General features: G+C 44.9%; 1 protein-coding gene across 9 annotated transcripts in view; it reads left to right on the top strand.

Moving 5' to 3' along the window:
• Positions 1 to 24,023, top strand: part of Cdc14b (cell division cycle 14B) — an 80,255-nt gene that overhangs the window by 15,500 nt on the left and 40,732 nt on the right. For 6 of the 9 annotated variants that reach the window (XR_009590811.1, XM_021649076.2, XM_060380344.1 and 3 more), the window contains exons 2-4: positions 15,993 to 16,083; positions 16,648 to 16,723; positions 19,954 to 20,046. Coding sequence is in view for 8 of the 9 variants with exons in the window: in XM_021649076.2 (XP_021504751.1) it covers positions 15,993 to 16,083; positions 16,648 to 16,723; positions 19,954 to 20,046 (260 nt within the window). In the remaining variant the exon portion in view is untranslated. Of the gene's footprint in view, positions 1 to 14,539; positions 14,855 to 15,992; positions 16,084 to 16,647; positions 16,724 to 19,953; positions 20,047 to 24,023 lie in introns of those variants that run through there. The other 3 variants (XM_060380343.1, XM_021649079.2, XM_021649081.2) reach the window with 3 other exon arrangements.

Raw genomic sequence — 24,023 nt, 5'->3', positions numbered from 1 at the left:
ACACTGTTGGAATCACTTCACCATCTATCTCCCAGCCCCCATCCAGTGGCCTCCTCCTTAACCATCCCATCTTCCATCCATAATCTTATACATCCTTGCTTTTATTCTTCATCTGGACCTGTTCACGGCACTATTGGAGTCCTTCCTCCCAGCCCCATGTGGTTTCTTCTCTAAGCTAACCCGTTGTGGCATCCTCCTCCTTCCTCTCTTCTATCTGTCTCCCTGATTCTGAACCTTAGCCACACCCATCCTATTCTGCCCTGCCCAGGTATAGGCAATTTAATGAACCAATCAGGTATAATGTTTTTTTTTTAAAGATTTATTATTTATACATTCTTGCTTGCACACCAGATCTTACTATAGATGGTTATGAGCCACCATGTGGTTGCTGGGAATTGCACTCAGGACCTTGGGAAGAACAGTGAGTGTTCTTAACCTCTGAGCCACCTCTCCAGCCCATCAGGTATAAGGTTTTAGGCAGGTTTACAGGTTTACACAAACAAGGATGGGTGTATTTGGCAGGCAGTAATCAGATCTTGAGGGCCAGTAATTAGCATTAGACCAACCTCCAATACATGGACTACCCCTATATTGTCATATCAACTTGAGAACTGTGTACTTTTATAAGTTAATTTGTTAATTTATTCATCTTTACATTGCTATTGTAGCTCCCCCCTCCCCTATTTCTTAGAAAAAAGGAGCTCCCCCTACCAACCCACTCCAGCTCATCAAGTTGCATCAGAACTGAGTGCATCCTCTTCCCCTGTGGTCTGGTGAGGCAGCCCTGCCCGGGGGAAGTGATCAAAAACCAGGCAACAGAGTCTATGTTGGAGACAGCCCACAGTCCCCTTACTAGGAAACCCATTGATGCCTGAGCTGTCCATTGGCTGTATATGTGTAGGGGGCCTAGGTGCAGTCCAATGCATGGTCCTGGTTGGTCCAGATTCTGGCTATGAAAATAGTTGAGCAAGTGTCCTTGTTGTATGGTAGAACATCTTTTGGGCATATGCCCAGGAGCTGGGTCCTGAGGTAGAACTATTTGCAATTTTCTGAGAAAGCACCAGATTGATTTTCCAAAATGGTTGTACAAGTTTGCATTCCCACCAGCAGTGGAGGAGGGTTCCCCTTTCTCCACTTCCTCGCCAGCATGGGATGTCACTTGAGTTTTTTAATCTTAGCCTTTCTGACAGGTGTAAGATGGAATCTCAGTCGTTTTGATTTTCATTTCCCTGATGACTAAGGACGTTGAGCATTTTTTAAAGTGCTTCTTGATCACTTGAGATTCCTCTGCTGAGAATTCTTACAAAACTTTTTGGTTTTTGTTTGTTTGTGTCTCAGGGCAGGATTTCTCTGTATAGCCATGGCTGTTCTTGAACTCACTCTGTAGACAAGGCTTGCCTACAAGGATCTGCCAGCCTCTGCTCCTGAGTGCTGGGAGTAAAGATGTGTGCCGCCACTGCCTGGCATATACTGAGCTTTTTACTCTCAAAAAAAAAAAAAAAAAATTCAAAGCATGCTCACAGTTTGTCTTGAGAGCCTTTGGCTTCCCACTTCCTGTGGAGCTGATGCCAGGCCTGTGCAGCACAGAGGCTGTGGCAGGGAGCTAAATGACACCACAGGGAAATCAGCTGTAATTAAGTGACCTGTAAGTAAAGGTGAGGATGCCTGGCAGAGCAGTATGGCCTGGCCCTCTAGATTGATGAAACAGGGCTCCTGTGGTAATTCCACCTGCTCCCTTCTGCTTACTCTGCCCTGTCCTCTGGAGTCACAGCTTCCTTAAAATGCAGAGCTTGGGGAGAGTGTGGATGTGGGTAACCCCTAACCCACCTTTGCCTCTTAAAAAAATTTTTTTTTCATGCCATATCATCCAGAATAGGCCGTTTGATGTGCAATTCGCTTCCCTGAGCTACTTAATTACTTCCCACCAGGCATTCACAGAAGTCATGCTGTGATGCAATAATGAGAAATGAGCTGAGGAGGAGGCGCACTCAGTAATGCTTACCTAGCGTGCACAAAACCCTGAATTCTATCCTTAGCACCGCATCAACCACTCAAGGTGACGCATGCCTGGGCTTAGAACTGGGACCTCAGAAAGCCACGGTCAGGCTGAGCCCCCGGGTTAAAGAAAAAGAAGGCTTTTTCTTTAGCCCTAGCAGTGTCTGCACACACCCTCCCCAGAGTCAGTTCTGACTGCTTGGATGGTTCTGTAGGGTAAGAGCTTGGATTTACCCAGATGTTACAAACCAAATGACATTGCAGTTACTTTGTTTCCCTTGATGCTTTCTGCTGTTAGCGTACTTGTTAGGTTCAGTGTCTGGGGTAGCCCCGAGAAGTCAGCCTTGCCTGCATGTTCTTAGTAGGCCAGTTAAATGAGTCACAGTGAAAAGCAGAAAAATAACTGTATTTAATGTGGCCACATTGAGAAGAGGAACAAATAAAGAGGTACAGTTTCCACCCATGTTCTAGGGTCCTGATGGGAAATTTAGGTTTAAATAGAGGTGGGAGCTTGCTATAGTGTCTCACACCTCTAATCCCAGCACTCTGGAGGCAGAGGTAGATCAGGCTCTCTGTGAGTTGCAGGCCATGAATCATGGTCTATGTAACAAGTTCTACTAGGTCAGCCAGGGATACATAGTAAGACAAGATATGCTTTAACTAAGCAAGACTGGCTGAGGTATGGTCCCGTCCATCATTGGCTAGGCTCCAGTTTCTCTCAAAAGGCAGTTCAGTTATCAGAAAGCTGCTCCTGATTGTTACCAGACTTCAGTCTTCCCCTTTTCTCAACATGGAATTTCTGGGGATATCCCTATTTCTTGGAGTGTATGGTCTGATAGCACAGTGCTTCTAGAATATTTCCATCCCTGCCAAATGGTAACACTCCCTATGGTGAGGGAGGGTGTGACTATGCCTTTATCGTTAGACTGGACGCTGAGATAACTGAGTACTGCTTAGACCAGGATGGACTCTGGCAGGGTTTCCTTTTGTTTCGCTTCACCTGTCTTTCCATCTGGTCATCAGACAGGTGTTGGCTGAGTGCCAGTTGTGTGCCCGTGCCAGGTAGGGTATCCCTAAGGCGAGACTTAGCCCTGGGTAGTCAGGACTCTCGCCACCACAGGCCTCCATGCCAGCAGGAAAGCCTACCTTTTTGCTTGGCTCACCAGGGAGGCTATGGGTCTCACTTCCCCGCAGTTAAAATGAGAACTGAATGCTCCTTTGCCCGTAAGCCTGCTGCTGTGCCCTGGAGCGGCCCACAAGCAGAGTAGGCACAGGAACCATCTCTTCAGCTGGCCGTGCTGGACAGCTCTGAGGAGCAAAGCTAGCATGTGGAGCTGTGCAGCGAGTCATCCACAGAGCTGCTCATTATCCTTGCTCTTAACCTAGTTTACCTTTTAAATAGTAAACAAACACATACATAAAATGTGGCTAACACATCAGGAAGGGCAGACAGTCTCCCTAAGAAAACATGGCTTAGAAGCCTTGGGGACAGAGCTCAGTGCACTGTGTTCTGGCTCAGTCCCTACCATTCACTGTCCCTCACCCTCCTCCCCAGAGATACTCTGTTTCCCTGAACGTTCCTTCGTAAAACTTCAGCACCCCAGTCTCCTGCTGTTACTTGTACTATTATTATTTTGAGCAAACAGTTTTGACTGAAATAGGTAAAAGAAAAAAAAATACTGTTTTTATTATTTCATTTTGAGACAGGTTTGTGTCATGTAGCTCTCTCTGTCCTGGAACTAGACTGGCCCCAAACTTAGAGATCTACCTGCCTCTGCCTCCCAAGTGCCAAGCAGCTAAAAATACTATTTGAAGACTTTCAGATTATTTTTCTCCTGTCCTCATTGTGCTTTCTGGTAAATCTTTGTGTCAAGGTCTCTGCAGCCTAGGGTAGCCTTAGACTTCAGCTGAGGAAAACCCTGAGCTTCCGATCACCACCAGTGCTGGGATTACAGGCTTACATCCCACACCAGTTCCAAGCAGTTCTGGGGAGCCAACCCCTGGCTTCCTGCATCCCCAGTTCACTTTCTTTCCTATTTTTATGTTGCAGTATAATTTATTACTTATGATCTTAAGATAATTAAGATTTCCCTTCATTGTGTTCAGTATAGAACAGTTTGTTAGTACTTTTTTCACAAGTCCAAAGTAGTCAAGATTCTTTTATTTTGTTTTTTTTTTAAGCTTAAGTGTGCATGTTTGTTTGGTATTCCCATATGCACATCCGGAATAGGATACTCCTGGGACTGGGGTTGCAGGTGGTTGTGCACCACCTGATGTGGTGCTGGGAGCCAAACTCAGTTCCTCTGCAAGAACAGTACAGCCCCTAATTGCAGAGTGCCTCTGCCGCCCCCAAGATTCTTTCCTAAGCTGCCTTCTCACCCCTGGCTCCTGGAAATTATACAGTGTAGCTTACACGAAGTCGAACGTTTAGTGTGCATGCATGAGTTGCTGCTCTGCCCTTACTTCCCATGGGGGTCCTTTCCACTTGCCCCACCCCCACCCATAAGCGCAGTCACTTTCTGTGTTCGTGGGCCAGCTTTATATGCAGTTGAGCTTCACCTGTGCACAGCCCTGCAGCGTGGACATCTCTGTACCTGAAGTCAGAGACGCAGGTGCTGTCTGGGCATCTTATACTAGCTCTCTGTGGCTGCAGTGGTGTTCCTTTGGAGGAGTTCCTGCTTTCTTACTGGTGGTCTATGGATTGCTTCTAGTTGTTTATAACAAAGCTGCTGTCGATATCTGTGTTCTAGTCCTTGGAACTTGGAACTTCTCTTGGGTATATACATAGTAGAGTGACAAGGTCTTGCAAGAAATTACTAGACATTTCCAGTGGGGTTTTGTGTGCAGGTGAGTGTGCAGCTATGTCCAGGTGGGGGTAGAGGCCGGAGGTCACTGTTGGGTGTCTTCTTGACTCACTGTCTACCACTTAACACCCCATATTATTGTATGGGGTTCTTTGTTGTCATTGTTTTGTTTTTTGTTTTTCAAGACAAGGCTTCTCTTTGTAGCCTTGGCTGTCCTGGAACTCTGTAGACCAGGCTGGCTTCGAACTCACAGAGATCTACTCACCTCTGCTTCTGCCTCCCTAAATGCTGAGATTACAGGCATGTACCACCACACCCGGCCTTGTGTGTGGGGTTCTAACATGGAGGTTTCTTTCCTGTGTGTCCCTCTCTGTTAGGATTAGGGAGGGGTGAGGTTAGGTTTGAGAGTGTTTTAGTTTGCCTCTCTGCTGCCATGGTAACACAATGACCAAAAGTCACTTGGGGAGGAAAGGGTTTATTTCAGGTCAGTCCACCATCCAGGATAACCTGGATGGGCAGGAGCTGAAATAGGAACTGAAGCAGAGGCGAGGGAGGAGTGCTGCCTATGGGCTTGCTGAGCCACCTTTCTTACCCAGGGCAGGCACCACCCTCAGTGGGCTGATCTTTTCATGGGGACATTCTTTAGTTGATGTTCCTTCTCCAAAGCTACTCTAGGTTTATGTCAAATTGACAGAGAAAGGCACAGAATTGTATTGTCCTGACAAAAGGGACTTGAGAGGGCTGAAGTTTGTTTCTAAGGAAAACAAAGGATATTCTTTTAGGGTCTTTTTAGTGTAGGGTGTGTATGTGTGTGTGTATTTTGTGTGCCATGAGGAGGAAGTGGATCCTAGGTCAGTTGACATTATCAAGTTAGGCCAAGAGGCAGGTGTTTGGAAAGTCCCAGGGACATTGCTGGATAAGGGGCTTCTTGAAAATTCCACAGAATGAGCCTGATTAGTATGTGACTTATGGGACGGGACCACATCAGCCAGCTCTGGGTTTGAGCCCAGAAAGCTGGGTGTGTTACCCTACCTGCCTTTTTCCTTTGAGACCTCTATTTACCTGGAAGTCCTGTTTGCAGAAGGGTCAGACTTCCTTTGACACTTTTCTGTGTCACTGAACATTAATGTTATTTTATGGTTCTTTGGAGTATGGGCATGTGCTCCATATCTGATGGCCCCATATCTTTCCCAAGAAGTAGTACTGTTTTTTCTTAATTATAGCCATTTTAGTGGATGTGAAGTGCTGCTTCACTGTGATTTTAGTTTCATTGCTCTGATTTTGAGTACTTCTTTTTCACGAGCTTCAGGCCGTTTATTTTCCTTTTGTTGTATGTGTGCCACAAAAGAAAAAACACAACATTAGTATAGTGATGGTTTTTAAATCCCTCTGAGTTTCTTTTAAAGATTATTTGAATGGCCTAAAATTGTGATGTGTCCGAACTGTTGTTTTGAGAGACGTTAAACATAAGAGACAAAGTATAGTTAAGACCCTGCTTCTGCTAGAGGATCCACTTCCTAATCTGTGGGTGTAACCTCACACAGCTGCTGGCTGAATGTGGCGCAGCTGACAAACAATAGCTAAAAGCTTCTCGAATGTGCCGTGAGCAAATATTAATTCCAAACCAAACCGGAATGACTCTGAGCATTCTGGTTGCCCTGGCTCGAGCCTGAGTGGCTTTGCCCCATCTTGTTTCTGACAGACAGCACAGCAGTTTCCACCGCGCATGCCTCTCCGAGTGCAGCGCTAGCCCGCACTGCCCAGGCACCTCTCAGGTGGCACATGCAGTTCTCTTCTCTCACAGAAGCATTCTGGTTCATTAAGGAAAGCATGGACTTTGAGCAGCATTTTCCGCTGCCATCCTCAGCACATGTGTGTCAAGTGGTCTATCTTTGGTTTGTGTTATGGTAGAATGTTTGATTTTTAAAATTGCTGACTTGGGTTTGTTAAAACACACAAAATCTTTGAATAAATTTTGCCTTGAGATTGGGGCAGAATTGGCAGTTTATTTATGCCATTTTGTAGTACGTATTTATATAAATACGTACTACAAAATGGCATTGTTTCTCAGCACTGCTGACTGTAAAATCAAAATGTTAATTCTGAAGAAAAATTTTGAAGATGCTTTGTGTTCTGCTTTATGATGTATTTGCCCCTAAATTCTTTGTTTTTTTCAAGACAGGTTTCTGTGGAGAGCCCTGGGCCTCCTAGAACATTCTTTGCATACCAGGATGTCCTCAGACTCACAGAGATCCACCTGCCTCTGCTTCTGCCTCTGACAGGCGTGTGCCACCACTCCTGGCCTCAAATTCATTCTTTTTTTTTTTAATTTTTTATTTAACTTTTATTAATTACACTTTATTCCTTTTGTATCCCCCCATAAGCCCCTCCCTTCTTCCCTCCCGGTCCCCCCCCCCTTTCTGCATGCATGCCTCTCCCCAAGTCCACTGATAGGGGAGGTCCTCCTCTCCTTCTTTCTGATTTTTTTTTTTTTGGTTGTTGTTTTTCTCAATGCAGTTTATTCAGAAACCTTGAACAATCTTCTGACCCTGGGGAAAGCCAGCCCACAGCTTAAAATAGCCTCTGGGTAGCCAACCCCAGCGCACGTGCCTCGTGGGCAATGCAGATAGGTCCACATACACGGAAGCAAGCCAGATCCTCCGCCTTAGCCAAATATGGAATTGTTTGTGACAGAGAGCACTCAGCATTGGGAAGGTGGAAGGCGGAAACCAGCTCCATCTTTAAGGCACGGCATTACGCAGCTCTCTACAGTTCCCCCTTTTTGTTTTAGACGCATCAGGCAAGAGTAGAGGTCTGATCTTTGATATTAGAAATAAATTGGGACTTTGTACCAATGTTCATTTAGGTGTCATCCACCCAAATAACATCAGACCCGTCTGATACCTTTTTCTCAGAGGCGGGACCTGGGGCATCAACCCGCATGCTATCATACTTGCTCTTCTCTGGGTTGAAAGCGGCTGACCCTGAGTGCAGTGCTTAGCCTCACATCCTGAGCGTAACATTTTAGCTTTTTATGGTATCCAACCATGCTTGGGGAGACTGTCCTGCTTCAGTGTGTGTAAACGCCTGAATGATCATGGCTGCATTACGCTGTTGTGAGACTCTAATCTTGCATATACACCACAGGCAAACCAAGGAGACCAACACCAGAAGGCCTGCTAACGCTCCCATGCCCGCCCATTCCTTCAGATGATTCATGGCTGCAGCAATCCATGGTGATAATCCTGTGGCTAGTCCTGCATCCACTCTGGTAGAATTTACTGTGACAATGGCCACTCTCAGCTGCTCCATCATAGTATCGAATTCTTCAGTCCAATTACCTGGGAAACACGACCGCTGTGGTTTCAGGGCCCAGAGTTCAGTCTCCTGGTCACTGCACGGAGAGTGCTGTCCTGCTTCTCAGACACAGTGCTCTCCTGGCGCCGCCATTTTGACTCCCCCCTCAAATTCATTCTTTATGTGAAAATAAGCAAGCGCATCCATCTTACTAATATGTTGGTTTAGTCTTTAATGGGAAAATTTACGTATATGCCAAATAATTGCCTAAAATTACTTTTCCTGATTTACAGCATATATTTGATTTGCATGCTTATTTCATACACCTATGTTTTACCTAGGTTAACATAAAAAAATTCTATGGGCAAAATAGTCACCTGTTAAAAGGTTTAAGAAGGTCTGAAGTGAAGTATATTCAGAATGTTCCTTCAGGCAAGTCTTTGTTTGAAATGAGGTAAATGAGGTAACCTATCTTTTCCTCTCTGAAATTATTACTTAAGTAGAAAAATAAGAATTTAATGTTAAAGTTCTTGGCTCATACCCCTAGCTGAGCACCCACCTGCCTCCAGTGTCTGTGTGGTCTCTGTCTTCTGTGACTGGGGTCAGCTCTGATCACTGGGTGTGGGACCTGCTGTGGGCATAGTCTGACTCCACCCCGCTGTCCTGCTGCTGTCTGAATATCAGTGTCGTAGTTATTTTTATTGCCATGATTAAAATCGCGACCAGAAGCAACTTGAGGAGGAAAGGGTTTATTTTAGCTTAAAACTCACAGGGTAAACTCTACCACTGAGGAAGAACTGAAGGGAGACCACAGAGGAACTCTTAGTGGCTCGCGCTCATTGCTTGTCCAGCCTGCTTTCATCTACACCTGAGAACCATCTGCTATAGGCAGCTCCGCAGCCGAGATTCTCTTTCCAGAGAAGTCAGTTAACAATCAAATGCAGACCCAGCTTTTAGGACTTCTTGGGGGGGGGGTGAGAGCTGTTTCTGAAAAATCCTGAATAGAGTTTAATAACACACATCCCGCTGCCACCACCACTACCCACCACCCAAAATAGAGAATAACATACTCACTCTTGCTATGGTTATACTGAAAGCCAGTTTTTAACTAGAAGTTCTGCAAAGCTGTCATTTAATAAACATCTTTTTCAGCAAGCAGGTACAAAAAAGAGTGAACTCAGAGATCAGGTTCTCTTTGTACAGATAGTTCATGTGTAAGACTGCTGCCACTTAACTCATAATTTATAGCCAGGAGCTTGATGGGGGTGGAGCTTAATAATGGTCTTTGTGTGTGTGTGTGTGTGTGTGTGTGTGTGTGTGTGTGTGTGTGTGTGTGTGCGTGCTGGTAATGGAGCCATAGGCCTTTACTGCTGAACAGCACTAGACTACACTTTTTCCTGAAACTAAGATTATTATGCAGCCAAGGATGTCTATGAACAACTGTTCCTCCTGATTCTACTTAAGTGCTGAGATTACAGGGGTGGGACACCATGCCCAGTTTTATGTGGTGCTGGGGATCAAATTTGGTCTTTGTACACAGGCGAACAATGTGTCACTGTCACTGAGCTACATCACCATCTGAAACTAGGATATGAACTTAAAATTTCACATCTCCAGAGAGCATATGAGACCTGCTGGGCAGATCCCCCAGGGAAGTTTCAGGGTTCCTTGTGGTGGTGGTGCATGCCTTTAGTCCCAGCACTCAAAAGGCAGAGGCAGGCAGATCTCTGAGTTCCAAGCCAGCCTCATCTACAAAGCAAGTTCAGGACAGCCAAGACTACACACAGAGAAATCCTGTCTGGGGAAAAAAACAGTAAACAAGCAAACAAAGGATAAGGAGTCATCATTTTCTCGTTCAGTCAGCGGGCATAACTAGGAATCAAACAACAGGGCTGAAGGAGAGAAGGGTGAGAACGTAGAGGCAGCTGGCTGGAGGCACAGACATTTTTCGTTCAGGCTGAGTGGCTGGAGCTTTATCCTTGGCTCTGCATGGGTAGATTTCCGTCAGTGCAAGAGTTACTGCTGCATACAATGAACAGGGGAGCTGAGCACACCCAGGCTGACAGAGACAGAAGGCTTCCTTTCCACCTCCTCACCCCAGAGTGATATGGTAAACTAATTCCAAGATGTTCTTAATAAGTCCAAGACTGTCTGCACGTGGAGCTCAGTGGCAGAGCACTCATTGACAATGCTTGCAACCAAGGCAACTGGTTTAATTTCCAGCCCTGAAGAAACCAGCAAATTTGCAAAACCCGGGACTTTTTGTTGTTGCTGGAGACAGAATCTAGGGCCAAAATCATCCTAGGCGACTGCTCTGTACACCCCTAGACCCTGAATACTCTTATTCAAGGGTTGTGTGTGCCTGTAGTGGAAGTTTTCTTTAAAAACTCAGTTATGTAAGCGGCGTATGGCGTTGCTTCTAGTTCGTCCACAGCTGATAATTGCCTCGTGAGGCTTGGAGAGGACAGTGATCTTTGCCAGCTGGAGGTGGTGAAAGTCTGAGGACGCTGGGATAGTCTAAATAGGAGAGCCCAGAGAGAGAAGGAGGGTTTTGAGGTGAGGGATGGAGAAGGAAGGCTGCTGCCACATGTCTGTTTGCTGTTCCTGGACTGCTAGCTATCCTGACAACCGAGACTGGTATTTTCCCCAAACACTCACCAACCCCAGCCAGAGCCCTACGTCCCCTTTCCCTTCTGCTTTACTTTCTTTCCTACCTAGGGTTGGGGGATTGGAAAGGAGGTAGAGGCTTTAGGAACACCAGATAAAGTAGAGTTTAAAAAAACACTGCCTACATGTGCCTGTGTTTGTGGGTCAGAAGACGACCCTCAGGAGATATCTTTCTTCCACAGTGTGGATCCCAGGAACTGAACTCAACTCGGCTGGCTTGATAGCAAAGTACCTTTACCATTTAATCAGCCTGCTACCCTGCTTTAAAAAAAAAAATTTTTTTTTTGAAAGAATCTTGAGGCATATGGCCTTTTAATCCCAGCACTCAGGGAGGCAAAGGCAGGCTGATCTCTGAGTTTATAAACTAGCCTGGTCTACATAGTGAGTTCCAGGACAGCCTGGAGTATGTAGAGAGATGCTGTCTCAAAACAACAAAGCAAGCCAACAAACCAAACCCAAAACTTTGGAATTTTCAAAGATGATTGGAAATCACATACGTTTCAGTGTGTGGAAAGGCTCCTTTCCAGGCAGACTCACAGAGTGTCTCACATCTCAGTGTTAGTTTTGAATAAATGTTGCTAGCCTGCAAATTTAATTTTCAGTTGTTGCCATCTTGAATAGGTAACACGTAATCCAGAGTTCAAAAGCTGTAAAAAGGCATAAATCTCTCTTGCCTTCCTCTGTTTCACGCCAGGCACCTGATCTGAAAGTGCCCGCTTGGCCGGCATTGTGACTTTTAGCTATCAGTTGCATGTACATGCTTGAAGGCACACATTGACGCCGTTCGTTTAGCGTTACAGGTAGGGCTAGTGAGATAGTGCCATGGGCAGGGCTGCTTGCGTGAAGGCCTCTGATGACTTTAGTGTGATCCCTGAAACCCACAAAAGTAGCAAGAGAGAATGGGCTCTGGAGAGTGGTTCTCTGACTAGCACATACAAAAGAGTGGGGTGTGGGAACCTCAAATTTTCAAATGGCGTTCGCCAGGCACAGTGCCGTTCATTCACCTGTTTCAGCTGTCATCTCCGAGGCTCGCTGCCTCTGTCTGCTAACCTAGGCCTAGTCCTGGAAGTTTCTGGCCTCCGCACACTCTAACGTAGGCCTATGATGTTTTCAGCCTCTGAGACTTACTGCTTAGTAACCTCAGCCTTTTTAGTTTTCTGTGAGCTCTGGGCTAGCTGGTTCAACTCAGCTGTTTTGGTGAAAACCCCCTCAGCTAATTTATTCAATCTGGCTTTTCTCTCGGCCTCTGAATTGCTCAGCTTGGCTTGAAACTAACTCAAGCAATTGTTATACCCAGATCTTAGGGTCCCCAAAGACCACCAGGAGCTGGACCATGTATGCAGGAGCAAAGAGTTTTTATCCAGACTTAAGCTTGGTCCCATCACCAGCACAGTGGATCAGGGAAGAGAGCTGCAAGGCAGGGTTTTTATTGGGGTTTGAGCAAGGATGGGGAATTTCCTTAGAAGTTACACGATTGGGTGATACTTAACAAAGGCACGCTTGTTACAAAGCGATTGGCTGACTAACTTAACTCACGTTGAGCCAGCTATCTACAGGCCTCAGGAATGTTAGGTATTTCCGCGCCATGAATGTTCTACAAGGCCTGTGGGCTGCCCAGCACAGATGCCTGTCCTGAGATAAGATTCCTTCCCATTCTTGTGGTTATCGCCAGGCTGTTTCTTGGTGGGAGATTTTATGGTCTTGTTCCTGGAATTGGTGACCTATAGCCTAGTTTTTCTTTTAAAGTCAGGCCTGGTCCTAAAATGGAGACAAAATGGAGTTTATGTCATCCTCTCAAAATCTGCTCTAGTCTCCTGGCTCCTCATTCTCTGGCTCATTCGAGCTTTACCTGAGCACTTTCTCTCTTTCTCTCTCTCTCTCTCTGCAACCTGTCTCTTTATTACTGTCCTGCTAAAAACTGCCTCCTCTCTGTGCATTGCCCCTTAAGTAGCTTCCTTTTCCTTTCTCTGGGTGAGAGTTGGGTGTATCCTATTCTGTCAATTTTTTCTCTGATTCATTACCTTTTCAGCCACTCAATTAGGTATCACTTTCAAACATGGGTGCTTCCTTCTACAAATTGACTTTTACTCTTCATTGTTTAGGATTAAACTCGTGTACTGCCACACCCAGACCTAAGCTTTTCTTTACCTGATACTTGCTCTATACCAAGCTGGCCTTGAACTCAGATCTGCTTGCCCCTGTCTCCCGGATTAAAGTCATGTTTGGATTCCAGCCGGATTACACTGATTTAGAAGGTCTTTGGGTGTGATCTCTTGCCAGAATAGCCATGTTCTGAATTTAAAGTTCCTCTACACAATGCTACACAGAGAAACCTTGTCTCAAACTCCTCCCCCCAAAAAGGCATTTTTGTAATTCTTGCAATAACATAATTGAGATTGGGTATGCTTGGTGACTTTCTTGGTTTCTCCATTTAGCCTTGACTGCCTGGACTGACTTTGTAGACCAGGCTGTCCATGAACTCAAGATCCACATGCCTCTGCCTCCCAGAGTGCTGTGATTGTAGGTGTGTACCACTGCACCCAGCTAATTTAGAGATTCTTAACAGCTTAATCTCTTGATTTATTTGTGTTTTTTTGCTGTGAAAAATTTAAAGTGTATCAATTTACCAGTTGATTTTTCTGATGGTGCTTTGATTTGCAATGTCTTCCCCAGGTGCAAGTATAAAATAAAAGGGATCCCTGCCTCACTCTGCTGTGTGTGTGCGCGAGCAAGTGTGCATGCATGTCCCTTTGATACATCTGAAGTTTTAGAGTGAGGACAGGGAATTTGCAAGTCTTTGAGGATAATAATCAATGTGTCGTTTTAGGAAAGGCTCGCCATTTTCCTTTTCCTTCAAGGGAAGCGCACTAAACAGCTTTCCACTACTCATAAAGATCCACGGACCATATGACGGACAGCAAAAGTGGGATCAACTAAGCCTCTATGTTTTGTTGCCTTGAGAGTCAGAATAAGAACACAGGCTGAAAACGGCTGACCTGTTGCTAGGAAGCTATCAGATGTTTTGCTTTTAGACCATCCCCATACCCTTAAAATAGCAAATGAGTGTTATATTTATATTTAATTAAAAAAAAGTTTGTGTGCTCCTGAGTACAAACGCACACATGCTTGCACCCGTCCGTCTCCACGGGTGTAGGGAGGTCAGAGGGTAACTTTGTGGTTGTCCTCACCACCTACTGTAGTGTGAGTTCTGGGCATCATTCTCTGGTCATCAATCAGGCTTATATCCGTGAGGGGCAGGAGCCCTTACCTGCTAAGTCATCTCAGCCTCAGAGAGACTGAATTTTCTTTAGATGAGACTGGCCTTGAACCCCTGATGTACCTTCCTCCACCTCTGCCTCCAGGTGCTGGGATTATATGTTCATGCCCAGCTCCAGCAGGCAAAGTTCACCTTTGCAGTTTCTCAACTGTTGGTGCCCAGCCCAGCACAGGCCTGAGCTGTGCTGCTCAGCTGAGTGGGCCTCGCAGCGCTCCCTGGTGGCAGGCGGCGGGGTGGGCGGGAGTCCCGAGCCTGTGGCGGAGGTTGGCGCCGGCCTGGCCCCCACAGCCTCCATCACGGGGTGCCTGGGTCGTGCCCGCTGCCGGGTTAGCTGTTCCTGTGTACCCGGAGCTGGCCGAATCGCCCCCTTCACAGGACAGCTGTGCTCTGGTCCCGGGTGCCTGTATGTCTGGGCTTTTATGTTGCAGGACAGCTGACCTTATTTGCGCGTGCTCGTGAGCCAGGTCTCTCTGCAGGGCAGCCGACCTCTGGTCGCGCGTGCCCGCGGGCCTGGCCTCTTTTGCAGGACGCTGGCCCCTGTCCGCCCTAGGGACGTCCCAGAGTTTGGACTTCCGGGGTTGGCTTCCAGTTTGCTGCTTGTCACCCGTCAGGGCGTCGCCGTGCCCGTGCCTGGGCGCGGCCCTTTAAACTTTACTGTTTTTTAAACTTTGGGGGTGTGGTCACCCTTGCATTCCTCATCCCTGCGTGGTCACTTCGGACCCGCTGGCTCCTTCTCTTCCCCTGCCTTCCAGATGCTTTGGAGTCATGAGCCGGGAGGGCGCGGGGACTCCTCGGGTGGCCGAGGTGATCCGAGGTGAGTGCCTGTGGCAGGGCCTGGCTGGCAAGGGGAGCGACCTGCTGCCTCGGGAGCCCAGTTGGCCTCCCCTCTGGGCCAGTGGCTGTGGGTTGAGGAGTCAGTTGGACCTCCTCAGTGTGCTTGTGACCCCTGTGTCCTCAATGCTACCCCCCCCCCTCGCGGCTCCGGGCACCGAAGATCAAAGGTCATTTGTGGTTGGAAAGACTTAAACCCTGTCACCGATTTGTGCGGCTTCAAGGAGTTTGTAGTTCCGTTTACTAGGACAGAAGTGTAGCAGTTTTAAGAGTGGAGATGCAGATAGAAAAGAAAGGCTTAAATTACCATTTGAGGGAAAGGACATCCCAGCTTACATTGTTTCTTAGCACCAACAAACTGGTCTGAAAAGAATATATGTATTTCAAAGGCTGTCCTTGACTTTTGCCGTGTTTTGGGTATAGGTACCTAATTACTGTTAGATATTGCCTTTTTCTGGGGATGGGGCTAAGGGCAGAGCCGTTGACCCTTTTACTGCCCTAGTTGCTGAACTCCAGAGCATTTATGTCACACAGATTCCATCCCAGACTGGCCTCCCATTGCTTCGGTTTTAACAGCAATTTGTGAGAAAACCAAAGCTGTGATTCCAAATTAAAAACAAACCAAAAACAAAAACAAAAAAAAACCCAAAGCGTATGCATGAGAATAATTGGGTAAACACACCTTCTTGTGTTATATGGTGGAAAGCAGCAATGTTGAAAGCATTCTTTGTTCTTAAGGTACTTTCCTGCTGCACAGCTTTTGTGCCCTCATAAAACTGATGCACTGCTGTCCACTAGCCACCAGATGCATGCTGTCTCCTGAGTTTTCTTATTCTAGTTGCTTCAGAAGTCAAAAGAGTGCCTTGCCTCTACATGAATATCACCTACTACCGTGGAAACCTATTAAGATTAAGGCAATTTCTTTAAAACTTTTTTTTATTTATTCAGTTTGTGAAAAGAGAGAGTTTTCATTGTCACCTCTGCTATCTGAAACATGGGGGGAGGAGGGGACTCAAAATCAAACAGACAAAAGTCTATCTTTGAGTTCATCAGAAAAGAGCTGGGTCTTGACACTTTTTTAAGAACTTGAAGAAAAGAACATTGCAATTTTTCCCTTTCAGATCGCCTTTGTTTTGCCATTCTCTGCAGCAGACCAAAGACTGCATCAAACGAGCATTATTTCAGCATAGATAATGAACTTGAGTATGAGAAGTAAGTACTGCCTTTTTAAAAGACTAAAATTTTTAAAATTTGAGGAATCACAGCTGGATGCTGTTTCAAATTCTAGGTAATAAAATAGATCTTTGAGGATACAAAGAACCTCGGAATAAGCACTGAGGTTTGATATTCTAATAGTTTGCTCTGTAGAACTGTGAAATATAAATATGTAAAGTACCGGTTTTGCTAGTGGAAAATGTATGCAAGACCAATTTTTAATTGAGGTTAGAGTTAAGCTACACCTGGTGTGTGTGTGTGTGTGTGTGTGTGTGTGTGTGGTAGGGGAGGGCTGATGCATGCTAGATGAGCTCTCCACTACTGAGATACAAGTGGGTACAAATAAGTAGAAGTGGGCTCTAGCCCACTTGTTGCCTATTTAAAAAGGTGTTGTTTACCAGAATATTCCTTCTGTTGGTATTAGTAGGCCAGGACCTTAGAATTGTATAGCCAGTATTAATTTGGGTTTGTGGATGCCTTCTTGCCAGAATTTGATTTTGGGAGCATTTACATTCAGAACAGCTAAAATATACATACTTGTTTCTATTTATTTTTTTAAAGCTTCTACGCGGATTTTGGACCACTCAATCTAGCAATGGTTTACAGATATTGTTGCAAGATAAATAAGAAGCTCAAGGTAAATCATCTAACTCAGGTTTGACTGACTGTGCTCCTAGTGTGTCAGAGCAGAACAGAGGAGACCTAGCATTTAAAATACCCAGAGTTTGAAAGAATGCTTACTCCCACAAAACAAAGCAGTCTGAGGCCAGGTGTGCTCAGGTGGGAGACCCCAAGTTCAAGGCAAGCTTTCGATAAACAGCAAGATCTTAGAGAGAGAGAGAGAGAGAGACAGACAGACAGACAGACAGACAGACAGACAGAAAAGGCCTGCCAAGAAATTGGTGTGTTTTTAGGATGTCTTTAAACATACCAAAAGTTTTGAAGGTGGTGGAATGCACCTGTGATTTCATCAGTCTGCCTCTGGAGGATTGTTGTGTTCATGTGGTATATACACTGACTGTTTGAGACTATATTGTCTGACCTATACTGTAAGATTCAAGTCTTATTTCTCGTGTGGTATTAAGAATATGTTCTTTATTTTTATTTTTCTGAGTCTGGAGAAATGGCTCAGCAATCAGAGACCCACATGGAAACTCATGACTGTCTGTCACTCAAGTTTTAGAGGAAATGACACCTTCTTCCGGCCTGTGTGCACTGGACAAACACATAGTACACATATGTACATGCAAACAAAAACACATTAAAATATTTTTTTTTCCTAAACTTAATACTGCATATGTTTGTTTCCTAGAGGTTCTTCTGGGTTTTGAAACACAATTACTGTGCAAGCCAGACTGGCCTAGAAGTGTCTGCATACGCTCATGGATACACACAACTTGTGTTTTCTAGTTTTAATGGAATGAATGGGTTGTATTTGAGTTCTTTGATTCTGGTTTGTGTTGAGGAAGTTCAAATAGTAAGTCAAAGTGAGAGGCAGTTACTTAATGAAGTCCCTTCCTACCTGACTTGGTGGGAACTGAAGCCAGACAATGCAAAGTCTTCCCTTGCTTTGGCCGTCATTCTTCCTGCTTCCCTTTCAAAGAGAGCTAGCTGATGAGTGGACGAGGAGAACAGACTCTGAGCTGGAAACTCACATACCAAGTTACTCTTCAACTTGGACCAGAGAGTAAGAGAACCAAGCATCAGCAGTATATCACTGAGTAGTCTTCTGATTGAACACAAATCCCATTCCTTTATTTAAAAACTTGGAATTACCAATCAGACACTTAAGGAGTACCTAGCTGGGCATGATGGTATGTACCTTTGATCTCAGCGCTTGGGAAGCAGACGGAGAGGCAGGTAATTTGTGACCAGCCTGATCTACATAGTAAATTTCACGCTAGTCAGAATTACATAGTGAGATCATGCCTTAATTTTTTTTTTAAAGAAGATTTATTTATTATGTTCTGCGTGTGCACCTGCATGCCAGAGGAGGGCACCAGACCTCATTATAGATGGTTGTCAGCCACCATGTGGTTGCAGAGAATTGAACTCAGGACCTTTGGAAGAATAGCCAGTGCTTTTAACCTCTGAGCCATCTCTCCAGCCCCCTAACATTTATTTTTGCTTAACAACACCATTACAAGTTTATGAGTAAGGGAGATTTTTTCCCCTCCTGAGCATCATCTGTTACTACACATTTAGACACAAGTGTAGACTTCTTCCCAGGCCTCCTGAACAGCAACGGAAACACCGGTGGTCCTATCTTTGGTTCCCTCCTCTTTTCCGCTTGTCAGTGGCAGTGCTTTGTTCTCATGGGCCAGGAGGCTAACTGGAAGAGAACTACTGTTCTTTTGCCTTAGTTTTTGAAAGGGTGACTCTCTGCATGTATGCACCTGTGCGTGTGTCCTCACGCCTAGCCTGTTGGAGACTTTCACTCTTGGCATCCACCAGAAATGAGAGACTTGCTGGAGGCACTGAAGAGGTGTTGAATACCAGTCCAGCTGAAGCCTCACTGCCCACATAGCATGTGAGGTTCAGAGCGGTCTGGATGAGGTGTGCTGCCAATGGCTGCCTGGGTTTTGTTTTTGTTTTTAATTGATTTTGGCCTCTTAGTCTATATAAATCACTAAGCAAAACTCTGTGTGCATTGATTGATGGTAGAGACACTGGAACACTCAGACAAGCAGACAGTGAGATAAGTAGTACTTTCAAACCTACAGAACATACTCTGTCCCAGCCTTACCTGATGCATTTTGTTCGCATCAGTGAAGAAGCACTGGGTGATGCTGGTCTTTCTTGTTGACTTCCTGGTGAGGTATGAACTACGTAGAGAAACACACCAGAAGAGGCCTTTTCGCTGCTGTCTCATTTTTTTATTTCCTTATTAGTTATACAGCATTCTGCCTGCATGTGAGCAAGGAGGTCAGAAAAGGGCACCATTATAGATGGTTCTGAGCCACCATGTGGCTGCTGGGAATTGAACTCAGGACCTTTAGAAGAACAGCCAGTGCTCTTAACCTCTGAGCCATCTCTCCAGCGTCTCAGCTGCTGTCTCATGGATTGTTTTTGCTTTGTATTCTTTTAACTAGTGTCTTTAGGATGTAGAAATTAAGTTTTTCTAAAGGATTTGATTTTATATGTGTGTGAGTTCATCATGCACGTATGTCAATGCATGTATGTCTTTGTACCACGAATGTGAAGTGCATGGATATCCTGGAATAGGATAAGCTGCAGCATGCAGGCTTTGTGCTGAATGCCTTTAATCCCAGGATTTAGGAGGCAGAGACCGCCAGGCCATTGGGATTTCAAGGCCAGCCTCATCTACCTAATGAGTTTAGGATAGCCATGTTTCAAGCAAACAGGCATTCTTCAGGCAATCTTCCCAGCTTCATACATCTCCTGTTACAGGAAGCCATGCTTTGTTGTTGATTTTTCACATTGGGACATTTATGACATGATCTTACATCTCAGAAAAAAACAGGTCATTCTTGAGTGACAGTGGCCTCCAGTGAGAACTTTAGTCCCCACAGGCTCTGGCTTCGTCAGTCTTTGTTCTGAATGTTAAAGTTCTATCCATAGCTTGTTCTTAATGTGAAAAGCTGCATTCATAGCTTTCTGAAATGACCCAAGGATTGGCCTTTCTTTAGGTATATGACGTTAGGTATATATCACACTTCCCATTCTCCCTTTCATTTTAAGTCACTCTGATGTCACAGTTCTCATTTCAGCACATCAGTGTTGTTCTTCTTAGAGGTTTTAACATCTAGATTGTTTATGCATGTGAGAGAGAATTTGTCACAAAGTAAAATTTTAGAAAACTTGAAGTGGTCAAGAAAATACTAACGACAGTTTGTTTTGATGCAGTCCATTACAATGCTGAGGAAGAAAATTATCCATTTTACTGGCACTGATCAGAGAAAACAAGCGAATGCTGCCTTTCTTGTTGGATGTTATATGGTGAGTGTCACTGGCGCTGAGGGCCCAGCACTGCGCACAGCTGTGCTGCTTCACAGTCAGAGTTGGCATTTGAAACCACTCTTTCCTGAGGTGCTGTTTTGGTTTTTTTGCAGAGGGGATGTTTGTTTGCTTTTGAAAACCGTTCACCCAAGGAAAGTTATGCTCGTGTTGTGTTGGGAGGGTGTGAGTCACTACTCAGTTACTGTGAACCTAGGGCTTAAACATATTTTTTATTAAAGTTTTTGACAATTACTATGAAAAAGTTGTTATCAGCTAGGTAAGGTGGCACCCACCTATAATCCCAGCACTCAGGGAAGCAGAGGCAGTCGGATCTCTGTGAGTTCAGGGCCAGCCTGCTCTACAAAAGTAAGTCCAGGACACCCAAGGCTGCACAGAGAAACCCTGTCTTTTTTTTTTTTTTTTTAAGAATTTGCAGGAAAAAAAAAATCATGCAGCAAAATTAGCTATTTTTAAAGAGTGAGTGTGTGTGTGTGTGTGTGTGTGTGTGTGTGTGTGTGTGTGTGAGAGAGAGAGAGAGAGAGAGAGAGTGTGTGTGTGAGAGAGAGAGTGAGACAGACAGAGGTCAAGAGAGAGTGTACACGTGCTTTGGCACACGTGTGTGGGTCAGAAGACATCTCCCTGGAGTCGGCTCTCACCTGCTACCAGGCAGGTCATAATGCTTGGTAATTAATAATAATTAATTAATAATATTAATAATTATTAATTAATAATTAAAAATAATGCAAAGACCCTTATCTGCTGAGCAGCTTCACTGGCTCATGATTTTCAGGATCCATGAAATACTAATGACAACCTGGAGAATCAGTTGTTGGTGTGACAGCAAAACTTCCAAGCTGATTGTGAGGTCTTCTCTACAGATTGTCCAAGAGAAAATCTGCATGTCCAGGACAGTTGTACCTCCAGGACAGGGTCCATATATACATGAATTCTCAGCCAGGCTTGCTTCTGGATTGGTCACCTGTCGCTTCACCTGACAAGAGCTTCACTTGTCAGGTGAAGCTCTAGTGGCCACATTGTGTGGTGCCAGCTGCTGCAGCTTCAGGGTGGAGAACGTCTCAGAAAATGGTTAGGGTATGGTGTAATCACAGGGTTAAAACCAGAAAGAAAGCACTGGATAATTTTTTAAGTATGCAGTTGTTCTTGCTGTGGATTTATTTTATTTTTTCAAGACTGGGTTTCTCTGTGTAATAACCCTGACTGTCCTGGGCTTCATTTGTAGACCAGTCTGGCCTTGAACTCAGAGAGATACGTCTGCCTCTGCCTCGGCCTCCTGAGTGCTTGGGATTAAAGGCTGCACCACTGCTGCCGCCTGCTCATTCTTACTGTCTTTGTTTGACTCTGTGGATTAAACTCGGCCTCCAGCTTCTGGTCAGGTATTGTAACATCAAGCTGTACACCTAGCCCATGGCTGGCGTTTTCTAACAGTGAGAAAGATGTGTCTTGATGGGTCTGATCCCACTTTGTTGCACCTTTGACTTTATTAATGGTTGTATGGGCACACAGAAGTTTAGTTTTGTTTTTGTGTTTTCATAGGTAATATATCTGGATTCAGAATTATTTTGAGAGGTTTGTCTTTGCATATCAATTCTGATTCCTTGGTTGAGAATTTACCAGGTGTACTGGCTGGTTTTGTGTGTCCATTTGACACAAGCTAGAGTCATCAGAGAGGAAGGAGCCTCAGTTGAGGAAATGCCTCATTAAGATCCAGCTATAAGCCATTTTATCAATTAGTGATCAGTGGAGGAGAACCCAGACCCTTGTGGCTCAAGCCATCCCTGGGATGGTAGTCCTCAATCCTCAGAAAGCAGGTTGAGCAAGCCATGTAAAGCAACCCAGTAAGCAGCCATCCACCCCACATAGTCTTTGCATCAGCTTCTGCTTCCAGATTCCTGTTCCTTGAGTTCAATGATGAATAGTGCCAAATATACCTGTTCTCCCAAGCTTGCTTTTTGGTCATGTTGTTTTTGTCATAGCAATAGAAACCCTAAGTAAAACACCAGGGCAAGCTGGGTAGATTTGGATATACACCGGGAGAAGCCAGTCTGTGGGAAGATTGAAGTGTGTGGCTATGAAGGCTATGAAGGCCACAATGGGGGGATTAATGGGGGATTTTGGAGTGGTTCTGATGCTTGGTGGGGTAGCAGGAGAAAGGCTTCCAATAAAAGAAAGTTATTAATAATAGGAAAGAGTGTTGACATAAAGACACTTAAAAAGATAAAACACCTAAGTGAGCAAGGCTTCTTTTGTTTGAAGTCATTAGTTTTCTGGTTAAAGTCTTGTAGAGATGAGTGCTAAACCCTGTGAACGGAAGTCTTGATAACCTTTTCTGGAGCTGTTAAAAGTTCAGAGGTAGTAAAGCTTGAGCAGTAGTGCTGAAACAAACCAAACGTATGGAAATATTTTTCAATTCAGTGGTAGGCTGAACACTTGACCTAGCATTCAAGGAGCTCTGAATACCAACTCTAGCATTGCAGTGGAAAAAGAGAGAGAGAGAGAGAGAGAGAGAGAGAGAGAGAGAGAGAGAGTGTAAAGAGGGGCTGAGGAGATAGGCAGTAGGTTGAAGTGCTTACTGTGCATGGCTGAGGCTCTGCATGCATGTCTTCAGCATGTGAAAAGGTGGAGCACAGCTGCACGGGCCTGTAGCCTAGCTCTGAGGAGTGGGGACAAGTGAGCTTCCAGTCCAGTGAGAGACCTTGGCTCAAGGGAGTGAGTTAGAGAGCAGTAAAGGAAGGCACCTGATGTCTTCCTCTGGCCTCTGCATATATGTGGGCAGATGTGTGCCCACACACTCATGCTTATGTAACTCATACACACATTGCATACATAAACACACATGTGCACATATATTTGCATACATACAGTTCACATGCACACACACACATATAAACATATATGCACATTTACATAGCAGTACTTCCATTTAACTTCCATTTGCTTGCTTATCTATCTATCTATCTATCTATCTATCTATCTATCTATCTATCTATCTAAAAAGGCTTTATCCTTCTAGATGACTCTTTGGTCATCTAGAAGCCAAATTTCTTAAGGAAAAGGTAAAGTGAATAGCATTTGCTATTTGTGCAAATACATATTTTGTACATGGGTACTTGCCTGCCTTCCGGTATGTATGTACTCTATATATGCGCTGTACCTTCAGAAGTCAGTAGAGGGTGTCAGACCCCCTGGAGCTGGAGTTACAGGTGGTTGTGAGCTGCCTATAATGTGGGTGCTGGGACTTGAACTTGGGTCCTTTGGAAGAGCAGCAAACTTTCTTAACCACTGAGCCATCCTTCCAGGCCCCATTTTTTGTTTTGCTTTTTTCCTTTAATTTGGGATTCAACCTAGGCCTTAATGCATGCTGTTTGGGTCTCTATCATTGAACCACATTTATGTATCTTATTTGTGTATTTATGTGCTTGTGCGTATCATGCTACATGTTTGGCGGTCAGAGGACAAGTTGCAGAAGCCGTCCATCACCTTCTTCCCCCGCTTGCCCCAGCCTTGGTGGCAAGCTATCTTGCTGTCTTGAAATCTGCCTTTTAAATTAAAAAACAGTATCATTATGTCTTACTGGTTATTATCTGTGGTTACATTCTCTTGTTAAGCTTTTCTGCAGGCTTCATCGTCCCTTCCTCAGGCTCCACATTCTCTGAGGGCAGGACTTCTAACATTTTTCTCTGTAAGGAATAAATACAAAGCCTCCAAGGTAGTCCATGACACAGCAGACTGTGTGCGGTGTAGCTTGCACATCTGCTCTCCCGGGGTCAGTACATTACTATGGAAGAACTAATTGTAGGGTTCCTGGTAAACAGTTATAACAGTTTATTTTTTTAAAGCAGTTTTTATAGACCTTAGAATGGCTTACCTTGTAAGCATTCATATGGAAAACTATGGTACTAATTACTTCTGAGAATGTATTAGCTCAGCAGTCTGTGTAGAATCCCACAGTCTGAGAT

The sequence above is a fragment of the Meriones unguiculatus genome, chromosome 3, assembly GCF_030254825.1.
Source record: "Meriones unguiculatus strain TT.TT164.6M chromosome 3, Bangor_MerUng_6.1, whole genome shotgun sequence".
Classification (NCBI taxonomy): domain Eukaryota; kingdom Metazoa; phylum Chordata; class Mammalia; order Rodentia; family Muridae; genus Meriones; species Meriones unguiculatus.
Note: the sequence above shows the minus strand (reverse complement) of the source record. Positions and strands in the feature narration are given on the sequence as shown.